This window comes from Carcharodon carcharias, chromosome 5, assembly GCF_017639515.1.
Source record: "Carcharodon carcharias isolate sCarCar2 chromosome 5, sCarCar2.pri, whole genome shotgun sequence".
Classification (NCBI taxonomy): Eukaryota; Metazoa; Chordata; class Chondrichthyes; order Lamniformes; family Lamnidae; genus Carcharodon; species Carcharodon carcharias.
The window spans coordinates 97,840,723-97,863,335 of NC_054471.1; the positions used below are offsets into that span (position 1 = coordinate 97,840,723).

At 42.1% G+C, this 22,613-nt stretch overlaps 1 protein-coding gene across 3 annotated transcripts in view; it reads right to left on the bottom strand.

The window, feature by feature from the left end:
• Nucleotides 1-22,613, bottom strand: part of mcph1 (microcephalin 1) — a 363,873-nt gene that overhangs the window by 14,033 nt on the left and 327,227 nt on the right. For all 3 annotated transcript variants that reach the window (XM_041188255.1, XM_041188254.1, XM_041188256.1), the window contains exon 14: nt 19,979-20,216. In XM_041188255.1, coding sequence (XP_041044189.1) covers nt 19,979-20,216 — 238 coding nt within the window. The remainder of the gene's footprint in view (nt 1-19,978; nt 20,217-22,613) is intronic.

Genomic DNA, 22,613 nt, shown 5'->3' on the forward strand with positions numbered 1-22,613 from the left:
GGAACTGTCTGGCTTTGTATAAAAGACGAAAGAATGGACAATTGGGCCCAACAGTCTTATATTGTTTCTAAAAATTATCCTATATGATGCACATGGTAGATATAAATCAACGTATATAGCAATATAAATTGTACATTTCTGCGATACTGAATAAATGAATTTCTGTTGCATATTTCAAGCTTGAATTAGATGTTGCCTCCTGTTCAGTTTCACTGATCTCTCCTGTAAGGTCATCCTGCACCCCTTAACCAGCAGTTTACATTACCATTCAATAGATAGTCTTGTGAGACCATGGCTTGAGGGCTGCAATTATGGAAAAACCCTTTGTTATCTGAGCTGGATATTGTAATTTCACATGTACCACCACATACTTTCTCCAATTTTCTGATAGATGGGCTGTTGTGACAAGGTGAAATATATATCAACAAACAGATTTATTTCACAAACTGTTAGCGAACAGCATAGCTGTTTATAGTGAACGACAATTAATTTTGAAGCACACTTCATAGCACATAAAATACAACACACCTCACAAAATCATGTTAATGGGCTAAATATGACTCTTCTGACCAATAATTTTACTGAATTTAATGATCAATCCCTGAAGGCGGGCACTCTTATTTGTGGAATTTGCTTCCATTGCCCAGTTTTCCTCAACACTGTCCTTGAGTGTTTATTTATTCATTCATGGGATGTGGGCATCGCTGGCAAAGCTAAGATTTATTGTCCATCCTAATTTCCTCGAGAAGGTGGTGGCGAGTTGTCTTCTTGACAATTGAGTGGCTTATTGGGCCATCTCAGGGGGTAGTTAAGAGTCAGGGAATCATAGAAAGAATCACAGAATGATTATTGCTCAGAAGGCAGCCAATTGACCTGTCCAGTCTGCAATGGCTCTCTGCAAGACCATTTCAGCTAGTCCCCCTCTTTCCCTGTCACCTTGCAATATTCTTACCTTCGGGATTTTTACCTTCATTGCCACAGAAGGCTGTGGAGGCCAGGTCATTGACTGTTTTTAAGACCGAGATAGATAGGTTCTTGATTTGTAAGGGGATCAGAGGTTATGGGGAGAAGGCGGGAGAATGGGGTTGAGAAACTTATCAGCCATGATTGAATGCCTGAGCAGACTCAATGGGCCAAATGGCCTAATTTCTGCTCCTTGTCTTACGGTTTTATGGAGCTTCCCCAATTCCTTTTTGAAAGCTACAACTGAATTTGCCTCCACTATCCTTGCGGGCAGTGCAATCCAGATCCTAACCACTCGCTGTGTAAATAAAATGCAGAAATATTAAATGATTATTTTGCTTTGGTATCTACCAGGGAGGTAGAGCAAGTAGACATGACATTGAATGATGAGAAAAGTAATGAGATAAATGCATTTAAAATTAAAAAGGGTATGTATTGAATAAAGCAAACAAACTCAAAGAGGATAAATTCTTGAGCGGATAGATTGCATCCATGAATTTTAAAAGAATCTAAGGAATAAATGGCAGAGGTATTACTACACATAGTTAATAATTTGTTAGAAAAAGTGCAGTGCTCGAAGACTGGGAGATAGCTAATGTATATCCTATTATTAAGAAGGGGGAACATGTCCGGGGAATTATAGACCAGTCAGCTTATCATGGTAGGAAAAATAATGGAATCCTTACTAAAAGAGTGAATAGAAGATCATATAGGAAGGAAAGTTTCGATAATGAGCAGTCAGCATGGGGTTTCAAAAGGGAAAATCTTGCTTAACCAACCTTACTGAATTTTTTGAGGAGGTAACAGAGGGAGTAGACAATATAATGCAGTAGTTGTAACTTATCTGAATTTTCAAAGGGCCTTCAAAAGGTTCCCCATAATATACAAATGAATAAAGTTTGCGAATGTGGCATCATGGGACAAATGGCAGATGGATACTAGCTGACTTCAGGACAGAAAGTAGAAAGTGGGAATAAAGGGAAGTTATTCAGAGCAGCAGGTGGTGGGAAGTGGAGCACAAGAAGCAGTGCTGGGACAACTGCTATTTACAATTTACATTAACAATTTGGACTTTGGAAACATAAACACAATTTCTAAATTTGCAGATGACACCAACTTAGGGGGAATAGTCAATACTGAGAAGGGCTCCAACAAATTACAGGAGGACATTAATAAAATTGCAGATTGGGCAAATAATTAGCAAACAAAGATAAATGTGAGGTAGTCCATTTTGCTAGGGGGAATAGGCGGGGTAGAGGAATTAAAGGATCTAGGAGTAAAAATACATCAATCAGTAAAAATTGAGCCACAGGATAGCAAGACCATATAAAAACAAGCACTAGGTTTGATTTCTGGAGGGATAGAATTGAAAAGTAGGGAAGTTATTCTAAAGCTGTATTAAACCTTGGTTAGACTACACATAGAATACAGCATGTAGTTCTGGTGGCCATATTATAAAAAGGATATAGAGGCTTGGAGAGGGTGCAGAGAAGATTTACAAAGGTGATATCAGACTGCCTGGGTATACATATCAGGAAAGGATTGACAGGCTTGGTCTGTTTTCTCTTGAATAAAGATGGCTGGGGTGGTGATCTAACAGAGGTCTTGAAAATTATGGAAGATTTTGATAGAGTGGATACAGAGAGAACATTTCCTCTTGTGGGGAAGAGCATAACTAGTTCAGATAGTCACCAAGAAATCCAATAGGAAACTCAGAAGAAACTTCACCCAAATAGCGGCAAGAAAATAGAATTCACTGCCACAGGGAGCACTTGAAGTGAATAGTATAGATACATTTAAGGGTAATCTAGACAAGCATATAAGGGAGAAAGGAATAGTGGTTACATTGTAGATTTAAATGAGAAAGAAGGAGTGCAGCATAAACACCAGCATGGACTGGTTAAGCTGAATGGCCTGTTTCTGTGCTGTATATCCTATGCAATGCATGCCGCCATTCGTTCTTTTGCCAATCAGCTTAAATCTGTGTCTATGGTTCTCAAACTCGCTGCCAAAGGGAACAATTTCTCTACCTATGCTGTCTAGTCCCCTCATGGTTTTGAAAACTCCATTTTGCTGTAGGTCTGGAATCATATATCGATCAGATCAGGTGAGCTACAGATTTACTTCTCTGAAGGACATCAGTGAATCAGATGGTTCTTTAATGACAATCCAGTAGTCACATGGCACCATCACTAGTGTTAGCATTTTATTATAGATTTCTTATTACTTGAATTTAAATTCCTCAGTGGTGATACTTGGTGGGATCATTAAATTGGGCCTCTGGATTAATAATCCAGTGACATAACCACTGCTATCTTTCCTGGTTGGCTGGGTGAGAAGCCAGGGTCTTGACCTCTGATCTTCTCCCAATTTATGATGTCAGGATATTGGCCATTTGTGCTACCCACCAAATTGGTTACCATGCCCCACTGTTCTCACTGAATAAGCCATCCTAATAGAATGGGTTTGGACTTCCACTGGAATATCGAAATGAATTTCAATTGCTTCAGTTTGTGAGAAGCACCATTTCATGAACTGGTTCATCTAGATTAGGGATTCCCAAACTATGATGCATGATGCACTGTGGGAATTTGTTACATAAAGAAATCAATTTACTTCAAAATATGCCAATGAGAAGACAGATACACAGAGACGATTTTGTACAAAGCCTTCAGCTCCATCACCATACACTACAGTGTGATTTTAGTTGCTCAGCAACTGTCCAGTCTAACTGAGCTCAGAAGTAAATTGGGTTCTTATTTTGTTGTAGATGTCACACTGTAATTATATATACTGGGATGTAACAGTGAAAAATAAATACATGGCTAAAGACAGGTAGTGTTAAGAAGAACACACAAATTATCAGTAACGAGAAGCGAAGTACTAAAACGTGTCTTGCCAGCATCAGTACACTGGCTGAAATTGCTGGTGGTATGATGATGATTCATGACCTGAAACTAAGCCTGAAAAGCAAAACATTGATATCAGGTACAAAACAGGATCTATATCAGAGAGATGTAAATATGACAAAATATGATTCATTTGAACTGGAGCTAATGAATACCCTTAGCCAGAGTGTGCATTATGTGGTGAAGCTCTACTGAATAGCAGGCCAAAACCATATCTTCAACTTGGAAACAAAACCTGAACACAAGGACAAACTGACAACATTTTTCAAGCAACTGTAAGCAGAGCTAATGGCAGGCAAGACATTTTACTGCTCTGTTATTGCTGATGATAATATTAAGGCCCTTGAAGCCTCATATTTAGTGAGTTATAGAGTTGCAAAGTCAGGATACTACAGACATGATGAGCACTATGCTTGGAGAGAGGCCCAACGATTAATTCAGTTAGCGCCTATATCAAACAACAGTGTCACATTGAATTAATTACATAGTCAATGATGCTGTAACTCAATTAGTGAACTGTGTCAAAAGCAGTCAGTATTTTGCTCGAATGTACGAATCCACAGATGTGGCAGTCTTAGTTCATCTTCTGGCTGACTGTGGTACATTTATGATCATGCAATACAGGAGGCCATTTTATTTTCCCATTCACCCCTTACCAGAACAACAGCTGAGGAGGTTTTCCAGTTGCTTTTTTTTATATTAGTTCATGGGATGTGGGTGCCCCTGGCAAGGTCAGCATTTGTTGCCCATTACTAACTGCTCTCGAACAGTGTAGTTTGCCAGGCCATTTAAGAGGGCAGTTGCTGTGGGTCTGGAATCATATGTAGGCCAGACCAGATAAAGATGGCAAATTTCCTTCCCTAAAGGATATTAGTGAGCCAGATGGGTGTTTACAATAATCAATGATAGTTTCATGATTATCATTACTGAAGCTAGCTCCCAATTCCAGATTTTTTAAAAAATCAATTGAATTTATTAATTAATTGAAGTTAAGTTCCACCAGCTGCCGTGATGAGTTTTGAACGTGTGTACCCAAGGCATTGGCCTGGACCACTGGATTACTAGTCCGGTGACATTACCACTACATCACCATCGCCATTTACAGCTTTATAAAGCAATATGATAGTGCCTGGTCACAATGAATTAACATCTGCACTGATAGAGCAAAATAAACGAATGGTGGGAATAGTGGAGTATTAACACATATCACAGCAGTTGATCCCAGAGTGATGTGGGCACATTGCAGTCTTCATAGGGAAAGACTCACTGTTGAATGTATGCCTACCAACCTGGAGGGGGAGCTGGACAATGCTGTGAAGAAAGTAAATTTTATAAAAGCTTCACTCTTGATTTCCAGAATATTTTCCACTCCATGTAATGAGATGGGATGTGCGCACGTCTATCTATTGGTCCACATGGAGGTACGATGGCTGTCATGTAGTAACGTCATGGCACGTTTCTTTGAACTTCACTTTAAGCCAAGTTATTATTTACCACCCATTCCCAACTCACTCACTGTCTGCATGACAGAGCTTGGCTGTCACGGCTGTGCTAATTGTCAGATATATTCTCTCATCTAACTGAGCTAAGTCTAGGGCTCCAAGGGCTGGGTGTAACCATCTTCAATATCAAGGACAAAACTGAGTTAATGATTTAAAAAAAAGCAGAAATTCTGGGCTCATTTAACAACACTGAAATTCTCCCAAATATGCATGAATTCCTTAAATGAATGAACAACAGTTGCAGGGAAGCTTTAAAGGCAACATCAAGCAATATCTCACTGAACTGATGAGGCAATTACGTAAGTACTTTCTCTCAAAGGAGACATAAAACAGTTGGGTTTTCTGCAGTGCCAATGCTGCAAGACTTGTCAATAAAAGAACAAGAGCACATCCTGGAGACCTCAACTGATGGTGGACTCAACACTGAGCTCCAATAAAAGCAGTTGGCCGAGTCCAAACATGAGCAAAATTCCTGAAATTCTCAGATAGGGTTCTCAGGGTTTTGATACCATTTGGTACAACATAACCTGTGTGAAAGCGGATTTTCATCTCTCACTGGAAAGAAATCAAGAGTATTGTCAGTGCCTTTCTGTGAAAAACAACTCACAACTCAAACTATCCCCTATCACTGCAAACATTAGAGGTCAATTAATGCTCGGCCAAACAACCTCATTCATCACATTAATGATGAGAAGCATTATTAATCCCTAAAGTTATATGAGTATTATAATTTGCACGTTTGTGCAATGCTTGGGCATGAAAGGGGTTAAAATATTAAACCTGTTTGCTGGTAGGGATACGTGGGCTTCTGTAGACCTGGAAAGGGGTGCGCAATAAGTAAGGTTTGAGAATCTTTGAGATCTAATCCCCATTCCCCACAATTGGCTGCTATGGGAATTTTCAAACACTGTGAGCTAAATTTAACTTTATATAATTTTAATGTAAGTAACAGGAAATAGTGGTTTGAGGCTGTATTATTGGACTAGTAATCCAGAGGCTAGGATGAATGCTCCGACGACATGAGTTCAAATCCCACCACGGCAGTTAGGGAATTTTCATTCAATTAATTAAATACATTTGGAATTAAAAAGTTAGTCTCAGTAATGGTGACCATTAAACTATCAAACTGTTGTAAAAACTACTTTGGTTCATGAATGTCCTTCAGAGAAGGAAATCTGCCGTATCCAATCTGGCCTACATGTGACTCCAGGCCCAGAATAATCTTGTTGACTCTAAAAATGGGAATGAAGGCGGACTGACCACCTGGCATCGACCTAGGCACTGGAAAAGACAACAGCAAACCCAGCTCTGTTGATCCTGCAAAGTTCTTCTCACTAACATATGGAGGCTAGTGCCAAAATTGGGAGAGCTGACTCACAGACTAGTCAAGCAACAGCCTGACATAGTCATCCTCACGGAATCATATCTTACAGATAATGTCCCAGACACCACCATCACCATTCCTGGGTATGTCCTGTCCCACTGGCAGGGCAGACCCAGCAGAGGTGGTGGCACAGTAGTATACAGTCAGGAGGGAGTTGCCTTGGGTCCTCAACATCGACCCTGGACCCCATGAAGTCTCATAGCATCAGATCAAACATGGGCAAGGAAACTTTCTGCTGATTACCACATACCACCCTCCCACAGCTGATGAATCAATGCTCCTCCATGTTGAACACCACTTGGAGGAAGCACTGAGGGTGGCAAGGGCGCAGAATATACAATGGATGGGGGTCTTCAATATTCAACATCAAGAGTGGCTTGGTAGCACACTACTGACTGAGCTGGCCGAGTCCTAAAGGGCATAGCTGTTAGACAGGGCCTGCAGCAGGTGGTGAGGGAGCCAACAAGAGGGAAAAAAATACTTGACCTCATCCTTGCCAACCTGCCTGCCGCGGATACATCTGTCCATGGCAGTATCGGTAGGAGTGACCACCGAACAGTTATTGTGGAAATGAAGTCCCGCCTTCACATTGACAATACCGTCCCTTGTGTTGTGTGGCACTACCACCGTGCTAAATGGGATAGATTTCGAACAGATATAGCAACTCAAGATTGGGCGTCCATGAGGCAATGTGGGCCATCAGCAGCAGCAGAATGGTACTCAACCACAATCTGTATCCTCATGGCCCGGCATATCCCCCACTCTGCCATTACCATCAAGCCATGGGATCAACCCTGTTTCAATGAAGAATGCAGGAAGACATGCCAGCAGCAGCACCAGGCATACCTAAAAATGAGGTGTCAACCTGGTGAAGCTATAACACAGGGCTACTTGTGTACCAAACAGCATAAGCAGCAAGTGATAGACAGAGCTAAGCGATCCCACAACTAACGGATCAGATCTACATTCTGCAGTCCTGCCACATCCAGTCATGAATGGTGGTGGACAATTAAACAAATCACTGGAGGAAGAGGCTCCACAAATATCCCCATCCTCAATGATGGGGAAACCCAGCATATCAGTGCAAAAGATAAGGCTGAAACATTTGCCACAATGCTCAGCCAGAAGTGCTGAGTGGATGATTCATCTCGGCCTCCTCCGGAGGTCCCCAGCATCACAGATGCCAGTCTTCAGCCAATTCAATTCACTCCATGTAATATCAAGAAACAACTGATGGCATTAGATAGTGTAAAGGCTATAGGCCCTGACAATATTCTGGCAATAGAAGACTTGTGCGCCAGAACTCGCCCTTAGCCAAGCTGTTCCAGTACAACAATGGCATCTACCTGGCTATGTGGAAAATTGCCCAGTTATGTCCTGTACACAAAAAGCAGGACAAATCCAGCATGGCCAATTTCCACCCCATCAGTCTACTCTCCATCATCAGTAAAGTAATGGAAGGGGTCATCAACAGAGCTATCAAGCAGCACTTGCTTCGCAATAACCTGCTCACTGACACCCACGTTTGGTTCCACCAGGGCCAGTCAACTCCTGACCTCAATACAGCCTTGGTTCAAACATGGACAAAAGATCTGAGGTGTGGTGAGAGTGACTGCCCTGACATCAAGGTCGCATTTGAACAAGTGTGGCGTCAAGGAGTCCTAGCAAAACTGGATTCAATGGGAAACAGAGGGAAAGCTCTCTGCTGGTTGGAGTCATACTTAGCACAAAGGAAAGTGGTTGTGGTTGTTGGAGGTCAGTCATCTCAGCTTCAGGATATCACTGCAGGAGTTCCTCAGGGTAGTGTCCTCGGCCCAGCCATCTTCAGCACCATTCACGACTCCTCAGGTACTGAAACAGTCCATGTCCAAATGCAGCAAGACCTGGACAATATCCAGGCTTGAGCTGACAAATGACAATTAAATCCGTGCCACACAAGTGCCAGGCAATGACCATCTCCAACAAGAGAGAATCTAACCATCGCCCCTTGATGTTCAATGGCATTGCCATCACTGAATCCCCCACTATCGACATCCTGGAGGTTACCAATGACCAGAAACTGAACTGGGCTAGCAATATAAATAATACGGCTACAAAAGCAGGTCAGAGGCGAGGAATCGTGCAATGAGTAAGTCACCTCCTCACTCCCCAAAGCCTGTCCACCGTCCACAAGGCACAAGTCAGGACTGTGAAGGAATACTCCCCATTTGCCTGGGTGAGTGCAGCTCCCATAAAACCATCCAGGACAAAGCAGTTCACTTAATTGGCACCACATCCACAAATATTCACTCCCTCCACCATGGATGCACAGTAGCAGCAGCATGTACCATCTACAAGTTGCACTGCAGGAATTCACCAAGGCTCCTTCGACAGCACCTTCCAAACCCACAACCACTACCATCTAGAAGGACAGTGGCAGCAGATAGATGGGAACACCACCACCTGGAAGTTCCCCTCTAATTCACTCACCCCCCCATCCTGACTTGGAAATATGTCGCCGTTCCTTCACTGTCAGTGGGTCAAAATCCTGGAACTCACATCCTAACAGCACTGTGGGTGTACCTACACCACATGGACTGCAGCGGTTCAAGAAGGCAGCTCATTACAACCTTCTCCAGCGCAACTAGGGATGGGCAATAAAAGCTGGCCCAGCCAGTGAAGGTCATATCCCGTGAATGAATTTTAAAAATGGCCTAGCAAGCTGCTCAGATATATCACTGTGAGAAAGTTCTACAAGAATAAAACTAGATTGGCTACCTGACTTTGACCTAAACAATAAAGACACACCTTGCCCACTTGACCCTATAAAATCCTCCTCACTAGCATCTGAGCACTTGTACCAAAATTGGGCGAGCTGTCCCACAGAGTAACCTGACATAATCATACTTAAAAGTTATATCTTTCAGCTAACATCCCAGATTCCTCCATCACCAGCTGTGTTTATGTGCTGTCCTACCACAAGAACAGACCCAGCAGAGAACAGTCAGAAGGGAGTGGCCTTGGGAGTCCACAACATTAGCTCTGGACCCAATGAAGTGTCATGGAATCAGGTCAAACATGGTTAAGGAGATTCGATTACCACGCAGCACCTCCTCCAACTTATGAATTAGCACTGCTCCATTTTGAACATTACTTTTGAAGAAGCACTGAGTGCAGCAAAGGCACAGAATGTACTGCGGGTGGAGAATTCAATGACCATCACCATAAAAGGCTCAATAGCACCACTGCTGATCGAGCTGGCAAAGTCCTGCAGAATGTATCTGTCAGACTTGGCCTACAGCAGGTGGTGAAAGATCAACACAAGGGAAAAACCTACTTGACTTGTCCTCACCAATCTACCCGTTGCAGCTACATCTACCCATGGCAGTATTGGTAGAAGTGACCAGAGTACTTCCTTGTGGAAATGAAGTATCAAGAAACAGTTGACAGTCCTGGATACAACAAAGGCTACAGGTCCCAACATCTCGCTGTAGTGCTGAAAATTTTTGCTCCAGGACTAGACACACCCCTAGCCGAGTTATTCCAGTATAGCTACAACACTGGTATCTACCCAGCAAAATGGAAAGTTGCCCAGATATTTCATGTTCATAAAAAGCAGGGCAAATACAATTTGGACATTTATCGCCCCATCCGTCTATTCTGAGCTCTATCAGCAAGTCATGGAAGGTGTTCTGGATGTGAGTGTCCTTTTAGGTGTAAAAGATAGGTGTATCATTGAAAGCAAGAATGCAGGTGCAGCATTCCACAGGGATCGTTCCCTTCGGTACACCCTGGTTGACTCCCCCATCATCCCCTGCACCTCAACCCCCTCCCACGGCACCTTCCCATGCAACCGCAGAAGGTGCAGCACCTGCCCCTTTATTTCCCCCCTCCTCACCATCCAAGTGCCCAATCACTCCTTTCAAGTGAAGCAACACTTCACTTGCACTTCCCTCAATTTAGTCTACTGCATTTGCTGCTCCCAATGCGGTCTCCTCTACATTGGAGAGACCAGATGCAGACTGGGTGACCACTTTGCGGAACACCTTCGGTCTGTCCGCAAGCATGACCCAGACATCCTTTTCGCTTGCCATTTCAACACACTACCCTGCTCTCATGCCAACATGTCCGTTCTTGGCCTGCTGCAATGTTCCAGTGAAGCTCAATGAAAACTGGAGGAACAGCACCTCATCTTCCGCCTGGGCACTTTACAGCCTTCCGGACTTAATATTGAGTTCAACAGCTTCAGAACACGAACTCTCTCCTTCATCTCCACCCCCTTTCCGATCCCCCCTTTTCCAATAATTTATAATTTTTCTTTAATATATATGTTTCTTTTCCCGCTTATTTCCATTATTTTTAAATGTATTTCCATCCATTGTTTTATTTCTACCTTTTAGCCTATTTCGATCCCTTCCCCCCACCCCATCCCCACTAGGGCTATATGTCACTTGCTCTTCCTGCTTTCTACCCTTAATGTCCTCATTAGCACATTCCTCAGCTAATATCACCACCATCAACACCCCTTTGTCCTTTTGTCTATGACATCTTTGGCAATGTCTTCTTTGTTTCCACCTATCACTGGCCCTCTATCCAGCTCTACCTGTCTCACCCCCCTCAACCAGCTTATATTTCACCTCACTCTTAGTTCTGATGAAGAGTCATACGGACTCAAAACATTAACTGTGTTCCTCTCTGCAGATACTGTCAGACCTACTGAGTTTTTCCAGCTATTTTTGGACAGAGTGGATGCTGAGATGATATTTCATCTGGCTGGTGGGTCTAGAACAAGGGGTTGCAGTCTCAGGATAAGCGTTAGACCATTTAGGGCTGAGATGAGGAGAAACTTCTTCACTCAGAGGGTGGTGAACTTATGGAATTCTCTACCACAGAAAGCTGTGGAAGCCAAGTCACTGAATATAGTTAAGGAGGAAATAGATAAATTTCTAGACTTTAAAGACATCAAGGGGTATGGGGAGAATGCAGGAGTATGGCGTTGAAATAGAGGATCAGCCATGATCATATTTAATGGCGGAGCAGGCTCGAAGGGCTCCTGCTCATGCTTCTGTTTTCTATGGTCTAGGTCTTGGAGCTGCAGATCTACTGGCACTGTGTTCTTTAATTAAAAGATGTTTCCTTTTCATTTGGCCACCATCACAATTTTCCACCAAACATACCTGATATTTATGACACATCGGAGATACCAACATCATTTGTGTTGATTTACTCTCAGTTCAGTAGTAATCCAAAAGACAGGCTAATCATAGCATAAAATCTCTACTGACCAGGGACACAACCGTCATCAGCTTAAATTCTAATTGCACGTATTCAACATTTCAACCATTTAGTAATATGATAATGCATTTACATGGATATCAGTGGAAGAAACAAGTAGCCTTGGCTATGATTTCCCTTATGACTGAATAGTTGTCAATGCTCTTAGTCTGGACTCACGGATGAATAAAGATCACTTGGGTGAGGTATCAATGCCCTCAAAGCATATTTCTCAGAGGTCAGTACTTTAATGGGAGGGAAACGAAAATAAAAAAAAGAAAAATATTTGGCAACAGTGGGATGCAAGGAAAAAGAAATTAACTTGTGAAACATAAAGTCACAAGCATTCTTCCCAGCATAGCTTGGTGAATTACTTTCTCTTATCCCACAGCTGCCTGGATGCCTCCTCCAAATTTAATTCCTGCTACCTCTGCAGTCTTTTTTTAGCTTTCTCAGTCATGACTTCCTTTCAGTTTCTTCCCTAGACAATTTCTCCTTGGATTCTTTTGGCTCGATTGGCATGCATTCATCCGCATGAATGTATCACAGCACAGGAGTAAAATAAAAAGGAAAGAAAAAAGCAAGAAAAAAAGTAAATGTAATAGAAAGCAGGAAAAGGGAAGTAAATTGAAGGCGACCCATGAATAAAGAAGAAAAGTATTTGAAAACTAACCAAGAACATGGAAAAAACAACATCAAGAGGAGAGGACGGGGAAGTGGAGACAAGGAATATGCACGTTTACATATTATATATAGTTATTTATAATTATATATCTCCCCTTTGGCCACTCTAATTTATCATTTGGCCACTCGATAAATACATGTACTATTTCTCAATAGACCTGCAGTAGAGACAATCTAATTAATAACTAAACCCAAATGTCACCATCACATAACAAAAATATAGTGTACTAATTGCTACTGTCCAAAATGGCAGTCACTATCAACACAAAACTTAACCTAATCAGAATTCAGTACTCCTCACACTTGTCACAAAACTATAATAAGTTTCATAATATTATTGTAGTCTATTGTAAAGTAGGTTTATGGGTGTGAGTGTAGATCGTTCTGTGTGACTTAATTAAATTAGAGTCAGGTAGGCTGCAAGACTGCTTGAAATTATTAAAAGAAGTTAGGGATTAAAGGCGTTTGAAATGCAAATGAGGTCTTAGCATGTAGAGTGTGAAGGAAATTTGCTTTTTAGTTCAGTGAAGGAGTTGCTTGGGTTTCAAAGGGATGGTAGGATGTTTACAGCTAACAAGATAAATAGGACAAAGTTATTATGTTTATTTTTCCCAAAAAGTACTGACCATATTGGCAACATGAAAGATTTTTATATTATGGGAAAAGAACATTTCCAAAGACATACAGAACAATGGAATTTACATATTAAAGGGAGAGAAACATATATAAAGAAGGAAGGAGGGTGATGTTGCAGGGCCATATAGGAACTAAAAGGAGTGTGTAAAATGGCCTTGGGGAAGCCTCCAGCCATGTTTGCAAAAGTCAGCTACGTCCAGTAACTAAAGTTGGAGAAATGCCTTTGGAATTCCACTGTTGAGTGGGTGCTATGGTAAATTTGCAGCTGGCTATTTAAATTTAAAACCTATTTTAGACTGCTGCTTTACGAATTTTGGGATTTGTTATAATATTAAGTAATCTTATGTATGTGCTTGAAAACTTTTTTTTTGTTAATAAATGTTCTAATTTAGTTTTTAAAATCTCTAAAGGTGTTAGTGGGCTCCTTACTTCTGAATTCAGTACCCAAATCTTCTTATAATAAATACAAATTGCAAAATAACGTGGCCAAGTTTCTCTTGTGGATTTAGTCCGCCTGGCACACACACACTACAGAAAATAAATGAAAAATGGTTAATAGCAGGAGTGGGCTCAAAGTTGTAACCAAATTTTGGAGTTCAGATGATGACATCTTGCAAGAATTTATATTTGTTACGTCACTTAAATCCTTGACTGGATTACAATTTTGTACTTAATCCCAGGTACCAATTATTACACACAAAAAATGTACCACACCGTATATAAACCAGTAAGTACTGTAGAAGTAGTTACAATACTTAACTATCACCTAAATGCTGAATCCTTAAGTCTAAATGATCAAATCAGGTATAACACATTTGCTCTTATCTTGTGCTACTTCAACAATGCATGGAATGTGAGCATTGGAAGGTAAGTTAATATTACTTTAAAAGATGATGAAGGGCTAATGACCTCATGAAAATTCAGTTTGGAATGCATATGCAATTAGAACTACTGTAAAAGACAGAGTTCTTGCCACTTCTGGAAAATTCTGTGCAAAATGTAGCCTGTTAAGCTGAATTTCTGGATCATGAAGGCTTATTTTTTTAAAAATACAACCATGACCATTAATGACACTACTCCAAGATGTGACTTATATTTCCTTGCCATTTTGGACAGTAGCAAACAGTACATTAGCTAATCTCAGGAATTTGTAATCAGTCTCGTCAATTTTATTTCTCCTAATAACCTATTGCCAAAGATCCAACCATGGGTAGTGTGACAAGCCTGTGTGATTTTAAAATCTATGGGTCTAAACATTTGTGAGTGACTTTTCTGGGAGAAATAAGTGCTCTGGAGTGCATTACAATTCTATCACCAATGATTAGATCTGTAGATTTAAGAAAAAGCACAAATCAGTCTTTATAGCTTTATAAGCACTCATTTCTTCTGATAAAATCCTTCTGTTGAACTTTCGATAAAATAGGAGGAGGTATTTAGGCTGTAATTATGCTCCAATTTCTATGAAACTTCAACTGATTTTCAACGAGCTTTGATGCAAAATCAGTTGTGTAATTTGGGAGTTAAATTCCAATTTAATCCCTGCACACACTGAAGCTAAGAGGAGTGAGCTCACTAGAAGTAGATAAACTTCTACCAAATACCTCTCATCTGATGTTTTTGAAGTATTCAGGCTATCCACTGGATCTATTAAACTTTATGAACTTATTGTGAAATCTTTTTCAATGCTTTGATAGAAGCAATTATCTTGCTCACACCATTAAAAATGAAAAGCCCCGGAACTGAGCTTCAAGCAGCTATGCAAACCAGTCCAATTTTCCCTTGCCTCAGAGCTTAATGACATGCAGCTGGTGGTATAACCGAGGACTGCCAGCTCCACCATGTATCAACTATACACAGGCCAGATAACAGCAACCTAAGACAATGTTAATATACCAAAAAGAAGCTGTTCTAAAATGTCTAATGGTAATTGGCTTTCTAGTATTTGAAGTGCCTTTTCTTGGGAATTAGTCAGATAATTCCACCTTCAGCTGCTTCATTAAGGACTGTCCCTCTATCAGAATGTCAGCCAGGACTGCTCAGTGATGATTCCACAGTAGTCAGCTTCACTCAGATTTCTTCTAATAATGGCCCATGCCAGCAAGACTTGAACAGCAACCAAACATGAGTTTACAAAGATTAGGTAATTTGTGCCAACTATGAGATAGGCAATAGTCATTTCTAATAAGAGAAAGCTTAACTACTTCACTCTAATCTTCAACAGCATGGCCACTGCTGAATTTTAAACAAGTCTTTGGGGTCACCATTGAGGTTTAGCCAGACCAATTATGCCACACTGTGACTACAAGAACACGATAGACACTGCTACTCTTTATTGTCTGGTTGCTTAATTGCTCTGCACCTTTGACAAGGTTCAACTCAGGAGTACTATGGGATACTCACCTTTCTCCTGAATGATGCAACCACAACCACACATAAAAAACTTAACATAATCCAGGAAAGAAACAGTCCATTTGATCATTGCCCCATTACTGAACCCAATCACCTCCTCCTCCAACACTGGTACACTGTTTCTGCACTATGTACACACTATAGAATGTATTGCAGGAATTTATTCTTTCATGGGATCTGAGTGTCTTTGACACGGCCATCATTTGTTGCCCTTTGCTAACTGCCCTTAAGTGATGATGATGAGCTGCCTTCTTAACTGCTGCAGCCCATTTCGTGTAGGTACACCCACAGTGCTGCTAGGGAGTTCTATGACTTTGATCCAGCGACGGTGAAGAAAAGGCGATATAATTCCAAGTCAGGATGGTATGTGGCTTGGGGGGGGGTGGCGGGGGAGCTTGAGGAGGGGGTGGGGGTGAGGTAGATGCTGCCATGCTTACTTTTTTTTAATGCATTCACAGGGTGTGGGCTTCACTGGCTGGGCCAGCACTTATTGCCCATCCCTAGTTGCCCTTCAGAAGTTGGTGGTGAGCTGCTTTCTTGAACTGCTGCAGTCCATGTGCTGTAGGGTGGTTGTTCCAGTATTTTGACCAGCGACTATAAAGGAATGGCGATATATTTCCAAGTCAGGATGCTGAGTGACTTGGAGGGGAACTTCCAGGTGATGGTGTTCCCATGTATCTGCTGCCCTTGTCCTTCTATATAGTAGTGGCTGTGGGTTTGGAAGGTGCTGTCGAAGAAGCCTTGGTGAATTCCTGCACTGTATCTTGCACTGCATCACACTACTGCTACTGTGCGTCGGTGGTGGACGGAGTGAAGGTTTGTGGATGTGGTGCCAATCAAGCGGGCTGCTTTGTCCTGGATGGTGTCAAGTTTCTTGAGCATTGCAGGAGTGACACTCATCCAGGCAAGGTGGGGGGAGTACTCCATGACACCCCTGATGGAACCTAAACTGGGTGTCAGTGAGCAGGTTATTGCTCAGCAAGTGCCGCTTGATAGCACTGTTGATGACCCCTTCCATTACTTCACTGATGATGGAGAGTAGGCTGATGGGGTGCTAATTGACCGGGTTGGATTTGTCCTGCTTTTTGTGCACAGGACATACCTGGGTAATTTTACACATAGCCGGGTAGATGCCAGTATTGTAGATGTACTGGAAGAGCTTGGTTAGGGGTGCGGCAAGTTTTGGAGCACAAGTCTTCAGCGTGGAGTGAATTGGCTGAAGACTGGTATCTGTGATGATGGGGACCTCCGGAGGAGGCCAAGATGGATCATTCACTCGGCACTTCTGGCTGAAGATTGTAGCAAATGCTTCAACCTTATCTTTTGCACTGATGTGCTGGGCTCCCCCATCATTGAGGATGGGGAAATCTGTGGTTAACCTCCCCCAGTGAGCTGTTTAATTGTCCACCACCATTCACGACTGGATGCGGCAGGACTGCAGTGCTTAGATCTGATCTGTTGGTTGTGGGATCGCTTAGCTCTGTCTATCACTTGCTGCTTATGCTGTTTGGCATGCAAGTAGTCCTGTGTTATAGCTTCCCCAGGTTGACACCTCATTTTTAGGTATACCTGGTGCTGCTCCTGGCATGCCTTCCTGCACTCTTCATTGAATAAAGGTTGATCTCTAGGCTTGGTGGTAATAGAACAGTGGGGGGTATGCCGGGCCTTGCAGTTACAAATTGTACAATTCAAGTGCAATTCTGCTGCTGCTCGTGGATGCCCAATCTTGAATTGTAGATCTGTTTGAAATTTATCCCATTTAGCACGGTGGTAGTGCCACACAACACGATGGAGAGCATCCTCAATGTGAAGGCGGGGCTTGGTCTAGACGACGACTGTGCAGTGGTCACTCCCACTGACACAGATGCACCTGCGGCAGGCTGGTTGGTAAGGATGAGGTCAACTATGTTTTTCCCTCCTGTTGGTTCCCTCACCACGTGCCGCAGACCCAATCTAGCAGCTATGTCATTTAGGACTTGGCCAGCTTGTCAGTAGTGGTGCTACAAATATCTATCACCAAGAGTGGCTTGAAGTCCCACAATCAGAGTACATTCTGCACCCTTCCAACCCTCAGTGCTTCCTCTAAGTCATGTTGAACATGGAGAGCACTGATTCATCAGCTGACGGAGGGCAGTATGTGGTAATCAGCAGCAGTCAATGTTGAGGACTCCCAGGGCAACTCTTCCCCAACTGTATACCACTGTGCTGCTACCTCTGCTGGGTCTGTCCTGCTGGTGGGACAGGACATAACCAGGGATGGTGATGGTGGCAACTGGGACATTATCTGTAAGATATGATTCCGTGAGGATGACTATGTCAGGCTGTTGCTTGATACTCTGTGAGATAACTCTACCATTTTTGGCACTAGATGTGAGTAAGGAGGACTTTGCGGGTCAACAGGATTGCCGTTGTTGTTTCTGTTGCCTAGGTCGATGCCAGGTGGTCTGTCTGGCTTCTTTCTTTTTCTGTGACTTTGTAGAAGTTTGATACAACTGCGGGCTTTTAACAGAGGACGTTTAAGGGTCAACCACATTGCTGTGGATCTGGAGTCACATGTAAGGACGACAGGTTTCCTTCCCTAAACCAGATGGGTTTTTACAATCGACAATGGTTTCATGGTCATGATTAGACTTCTTAATTCCAGGTTTTTATTGAATTCAAATTCCACCATCTACCGTGGCGGGATTCGAACCCTGGTCACCAGAGCATTACCCTGGATCTCTGGAATACTAAGATAAAAGCAAAAAACTGCGGTTGCTGGAAATCCAAAACAATAACAAAAATACCTGGAAAAACTCAGCAGGTCTGGCAGCATCTGTGGAGAGGAACACAGTTAACATTTCGAGTCCGAATGATCCTTCAACAGAACTAAGTAAAAATAGAAGAGAGGTGAAATATAAGCTGGTTTAAGTAAAGGGGGGGGTGCGGGGGGGGGGGGTGCTGGAGTGGGATAAGTAGAGCTGGATAAAGGGCCAGTGATAGGTGGAGATAACCAAAAGATGTCACAGACAAAAGGGCCAAGAGGTGTTGAAGGTAGTGATATTATCTAAGGAATGTGCCAATTAAGGGTAGAAAGCAGGACAAGCAAGGTACAGATAGCCCTAGTGGGGGGTGGGGCGGTGTGAAGGAATTGAAAAAGGCTAAAAGGTAGAGATAAAACAATGGATGGAAATATATTTAAAAATAATGGAAATAGGTGGGAAAAGAAAAATCTATATAAATTATTGGAAAAAAGGGGGGGATCGGAAAGGGGGTGGGGATGGAGGAGACAGTTCATGTTCTAAAATAGTTGAACTCAATATTCAGACCGGAAGGCTGTAAAGTGCCCAGTCGGAAGATGAGGTGCTGTTCCATTATTTTTAAATGTATTTCCATCCATTGTTTAATCTCTACCTTTTAGCCTTTTTTGATTCCTTCACCCCACCCCCACTAGGGCTATCTGTACCTTGCTTGTCCTGCTTTCTACCCTTACTTAGCACATTCTTTAGATAATATCACCACCTTCAACACCACTTTGACCTTTTGTCTGTTACATCTTTTGGTTATCTCCACCAATCACTGGCCCTTTATCTAGCTCTACTTGTCCCACTCCACCACCCCCCCACCCCCCTTAAACCAGCTTATATTTCACCTCTCTTCTATTTTAACTTAGTTCTGTTGAAGGGTCATTCGGACTCGAAATGTTAACTGTGTTCCTCTCTGCAGATGCTGCCAGACCTGCTGAATTTTTCCAGGTATTTTTGTTTTTGTCTCTGGAATACTAGTCCGGCGACAATACTGCACCATTGCCTCTCCTACTTCAACAGATGATCCCTGCTCCTGCATCACAAAAAGGACAAGGGCAGTGAATTATCATGACATCATAATTTCCGTGTTCCTCCTCAAACAGGATTATTCTGACTTGGGGAATTATTGCTACTCCTTCATCAGCATTGTTTCAAAACTCCAGCATTCCTACATAACACTATTGTGGGAGCACTACCATTACAGTGTTTCAAGGAGAAAGCTTGCCATTACCTTTTCAGGGCAACTAGGGACACAATAAATACAGCCTTGTCTAAATTTAGAGAATAAATGTAAAAAAAAAAGTTTGCAAGTTTGCATCCTCTCTGAATATATTGTTCATAAGAATAAAAGGATTTTTAAAGACAGGGAATGGCCATTAGGACTAACAAGTTCTGTTTCTTTAACTGATCAACATGCCTGTGGAGGATTTTTTGCAGTTGCTACTCACTTACCCAGTATCCAATTTTCTGATAAGTGTTGACTTTCAGGAGGTCTCTTTCCCTTGTATTGTCCAATACAAATCCCAGCTTTGCGTAACGTTTTGCACACCTTTCCCCCACACAACTGTACCAGTTTCTCGAGCATTAAGGTAGGTGGTTCACTTTTGGTTGAAATGAAGATCAAAGGCTGATTTGAAAATAAGTCCTGCTGATAGACTCCTGTTGTTGACTGCTTTTCTAATCTGCAGATCTGTTTATTGAGCAAAAAAATAAATAATTTAAAAAATTACCATTGTGCAAATTTAACATTGAAAATAGTTTAAAGTTAAGTCAGCTTCAATTTACAAATGCATAGTTAAAGAGCCAACTTGTAAAAAGTGACTAAGTCAATGAAATTGTAGCAATCTTCTCTTGCTTTTATAATTACAACTGACCTAAAAGTGTCACTTAGGCTTTGCTATGTCACACAGTAAGTTTCAATTATTTTCTGTTGGGGTCTGGGGAAGGTGGGGATACACTGACTGGACCATCTGGAATGTTCCAGTTAACAGTTGGGACCCAATGGTGGCCGAATCCTGATCATTGCATGGAAGTTGCCTCCTGGCGGGAGAACATTATTACACAACCTAGTCCGCCTTTCCTAAGTGGAACTGAATATGTGGTCAATAGCAGTATGAGGCTATTAATCATTTACATCTGAAGTGAGACCAGAGGCAGGAGAGCTGGAAAATTGGCCTCCAAGGGTAGCATGCTTGTTTGCAGGCATGTTCCCATTTCTAAGCTATTTTAAACGCGGAGGCTGGTGGGGGTAATGGCTACCATCCACAGTAATGGGTAGCCAATTGAAGTACTTTAAAGGATTATTAAGAACACATGAGGATACACTGACTGGACCATTCGGAGTCAGCAGTTGGGACACTATAGTGTCCCAAACCATTGACCACGACATGGAGGTTGCCTCTCTGCAGGAAAGCGGGGGCTGGCAGCACTCCAAATAACTTTTTTAACCTCCCATCAACCCAATCCTGTGACTGTGTCTGTTAGATGGCCACAGCTGTGGCTGCAGGTTGCTCTGTCGAGGCGCTCCAACTCCAAAGTAGCTGTCTGGCAGCTTTGGCCAGTATAAATTTCATCTTCATTAACAAGTCTTCAGAAAGCGCCTCAATATTGAGGCATTGTTTCTCTCTTACCTACATCGGCAGCTCCCACCTGACACTAGGGCTACCAGTCTGTCATTGCTGTAGGGCATCCTAATGGCCTCCAGCCTTGGGGGGTCTGCCCACCATCCTTAATTGGATGGCAAGCATCTATGCTGGCCGTCTATTGGTCAGCCATTCAAATACAGCTTCGAGCCTCAGATGCCAACATGTGTGGCATCAGGGTCCTGGCTCCCAAAATAAAATTCCTGCCCTATATGTGTGTTTGCCAAACGTTGAAGTAACATAAAGCTTTCATTCCTGGAATAATATGTTCCCTTTTAACCAAGTATGTTTATAAGGCTCTTTTGTCATTTAATTCTTCCTGCCTTCCACCCAATCAGAGACCTTGCCTTTTGTTCTTTTTCCTATTCTCCCTCCTTTTATTTGCTTAAAACCTGTTACATCTCTAACTTTTCTCAGTTCTGATGAATACTGCACTGTTGGAAATGATGTCTGTCAGATGAGACATTAAGCTGAGGCCCCACTTTCATTGCACTATTTGAGGAAGAGCAAGGGAGCTCTCCTGGCCCATATTTAACCCTCAATCTATGTCATTAAAACAGATTAACTGGTCATGTATCATATTGCTGTTGCAGTGAACAATTTGATGCTGTGTTTGCCCACATTTCCAAAGTGGCTACATTTCAAACGTACTTAATTAACTGTTCAGCACATTGCAACATCCTAATCTAGTTGAATGCACTCTATAGAACCATTCTTACCATTCCTTCAGTGTCAACCTGAATAGTAAAAAGACAGAATTAAGGGTTCTTTATCGAAATGCACGGAAGAATTAATAGCAATGAACTATAACTGCTGGGACATGAATATTCCAGGCTATTCACATTTCAGGAGGACAGGAAGAAGGGAGGAGGTGGTGGGGAAGCTCTGTTAAAAAAGGATGAGATCAGTAAAGTAGCGAGAAATAATCTTGGTTTAGACAATCAAGATATAGAATCAGTTTGGGTGGAGAGAAAAATGGCAAAAGGAAGAAGTCACTGGTGAAAGTAGTTTATGGGCCCCCTAACAGTAGCTACACTGTAGGACAGAGTATAAATAAAGAAATAACGGGGGCTTATACGAAAGGTACTACAATAATAATGGGAGATTTTAATCTTCATTTGGATTGGATGAAGCAAATTGGCCAAGGTAGACTGGAGGATGAGTTCATGTAGTGTATATTCAGGACAGTTTCTGAGAACAATACATTCTGGAAGCAACCAAGGAACAGGCTATTTTAGACCTGGCTATACGCAATGAGACAGGATTACTTATGTTCTCTGTAAAGGTGATCATAACATGATAGAATTTCACATTGAGGGTGAGAAGTAACTGCGGTGTCAAAATAGAATGTCAAATAAAGGCAGTTACAAGGGTATGAAGACAGAGTTGGCTAAAGTGGACTGGAAAAATGGATTAAAAGGTAAGATGGTAGACAGGCAGTGAGA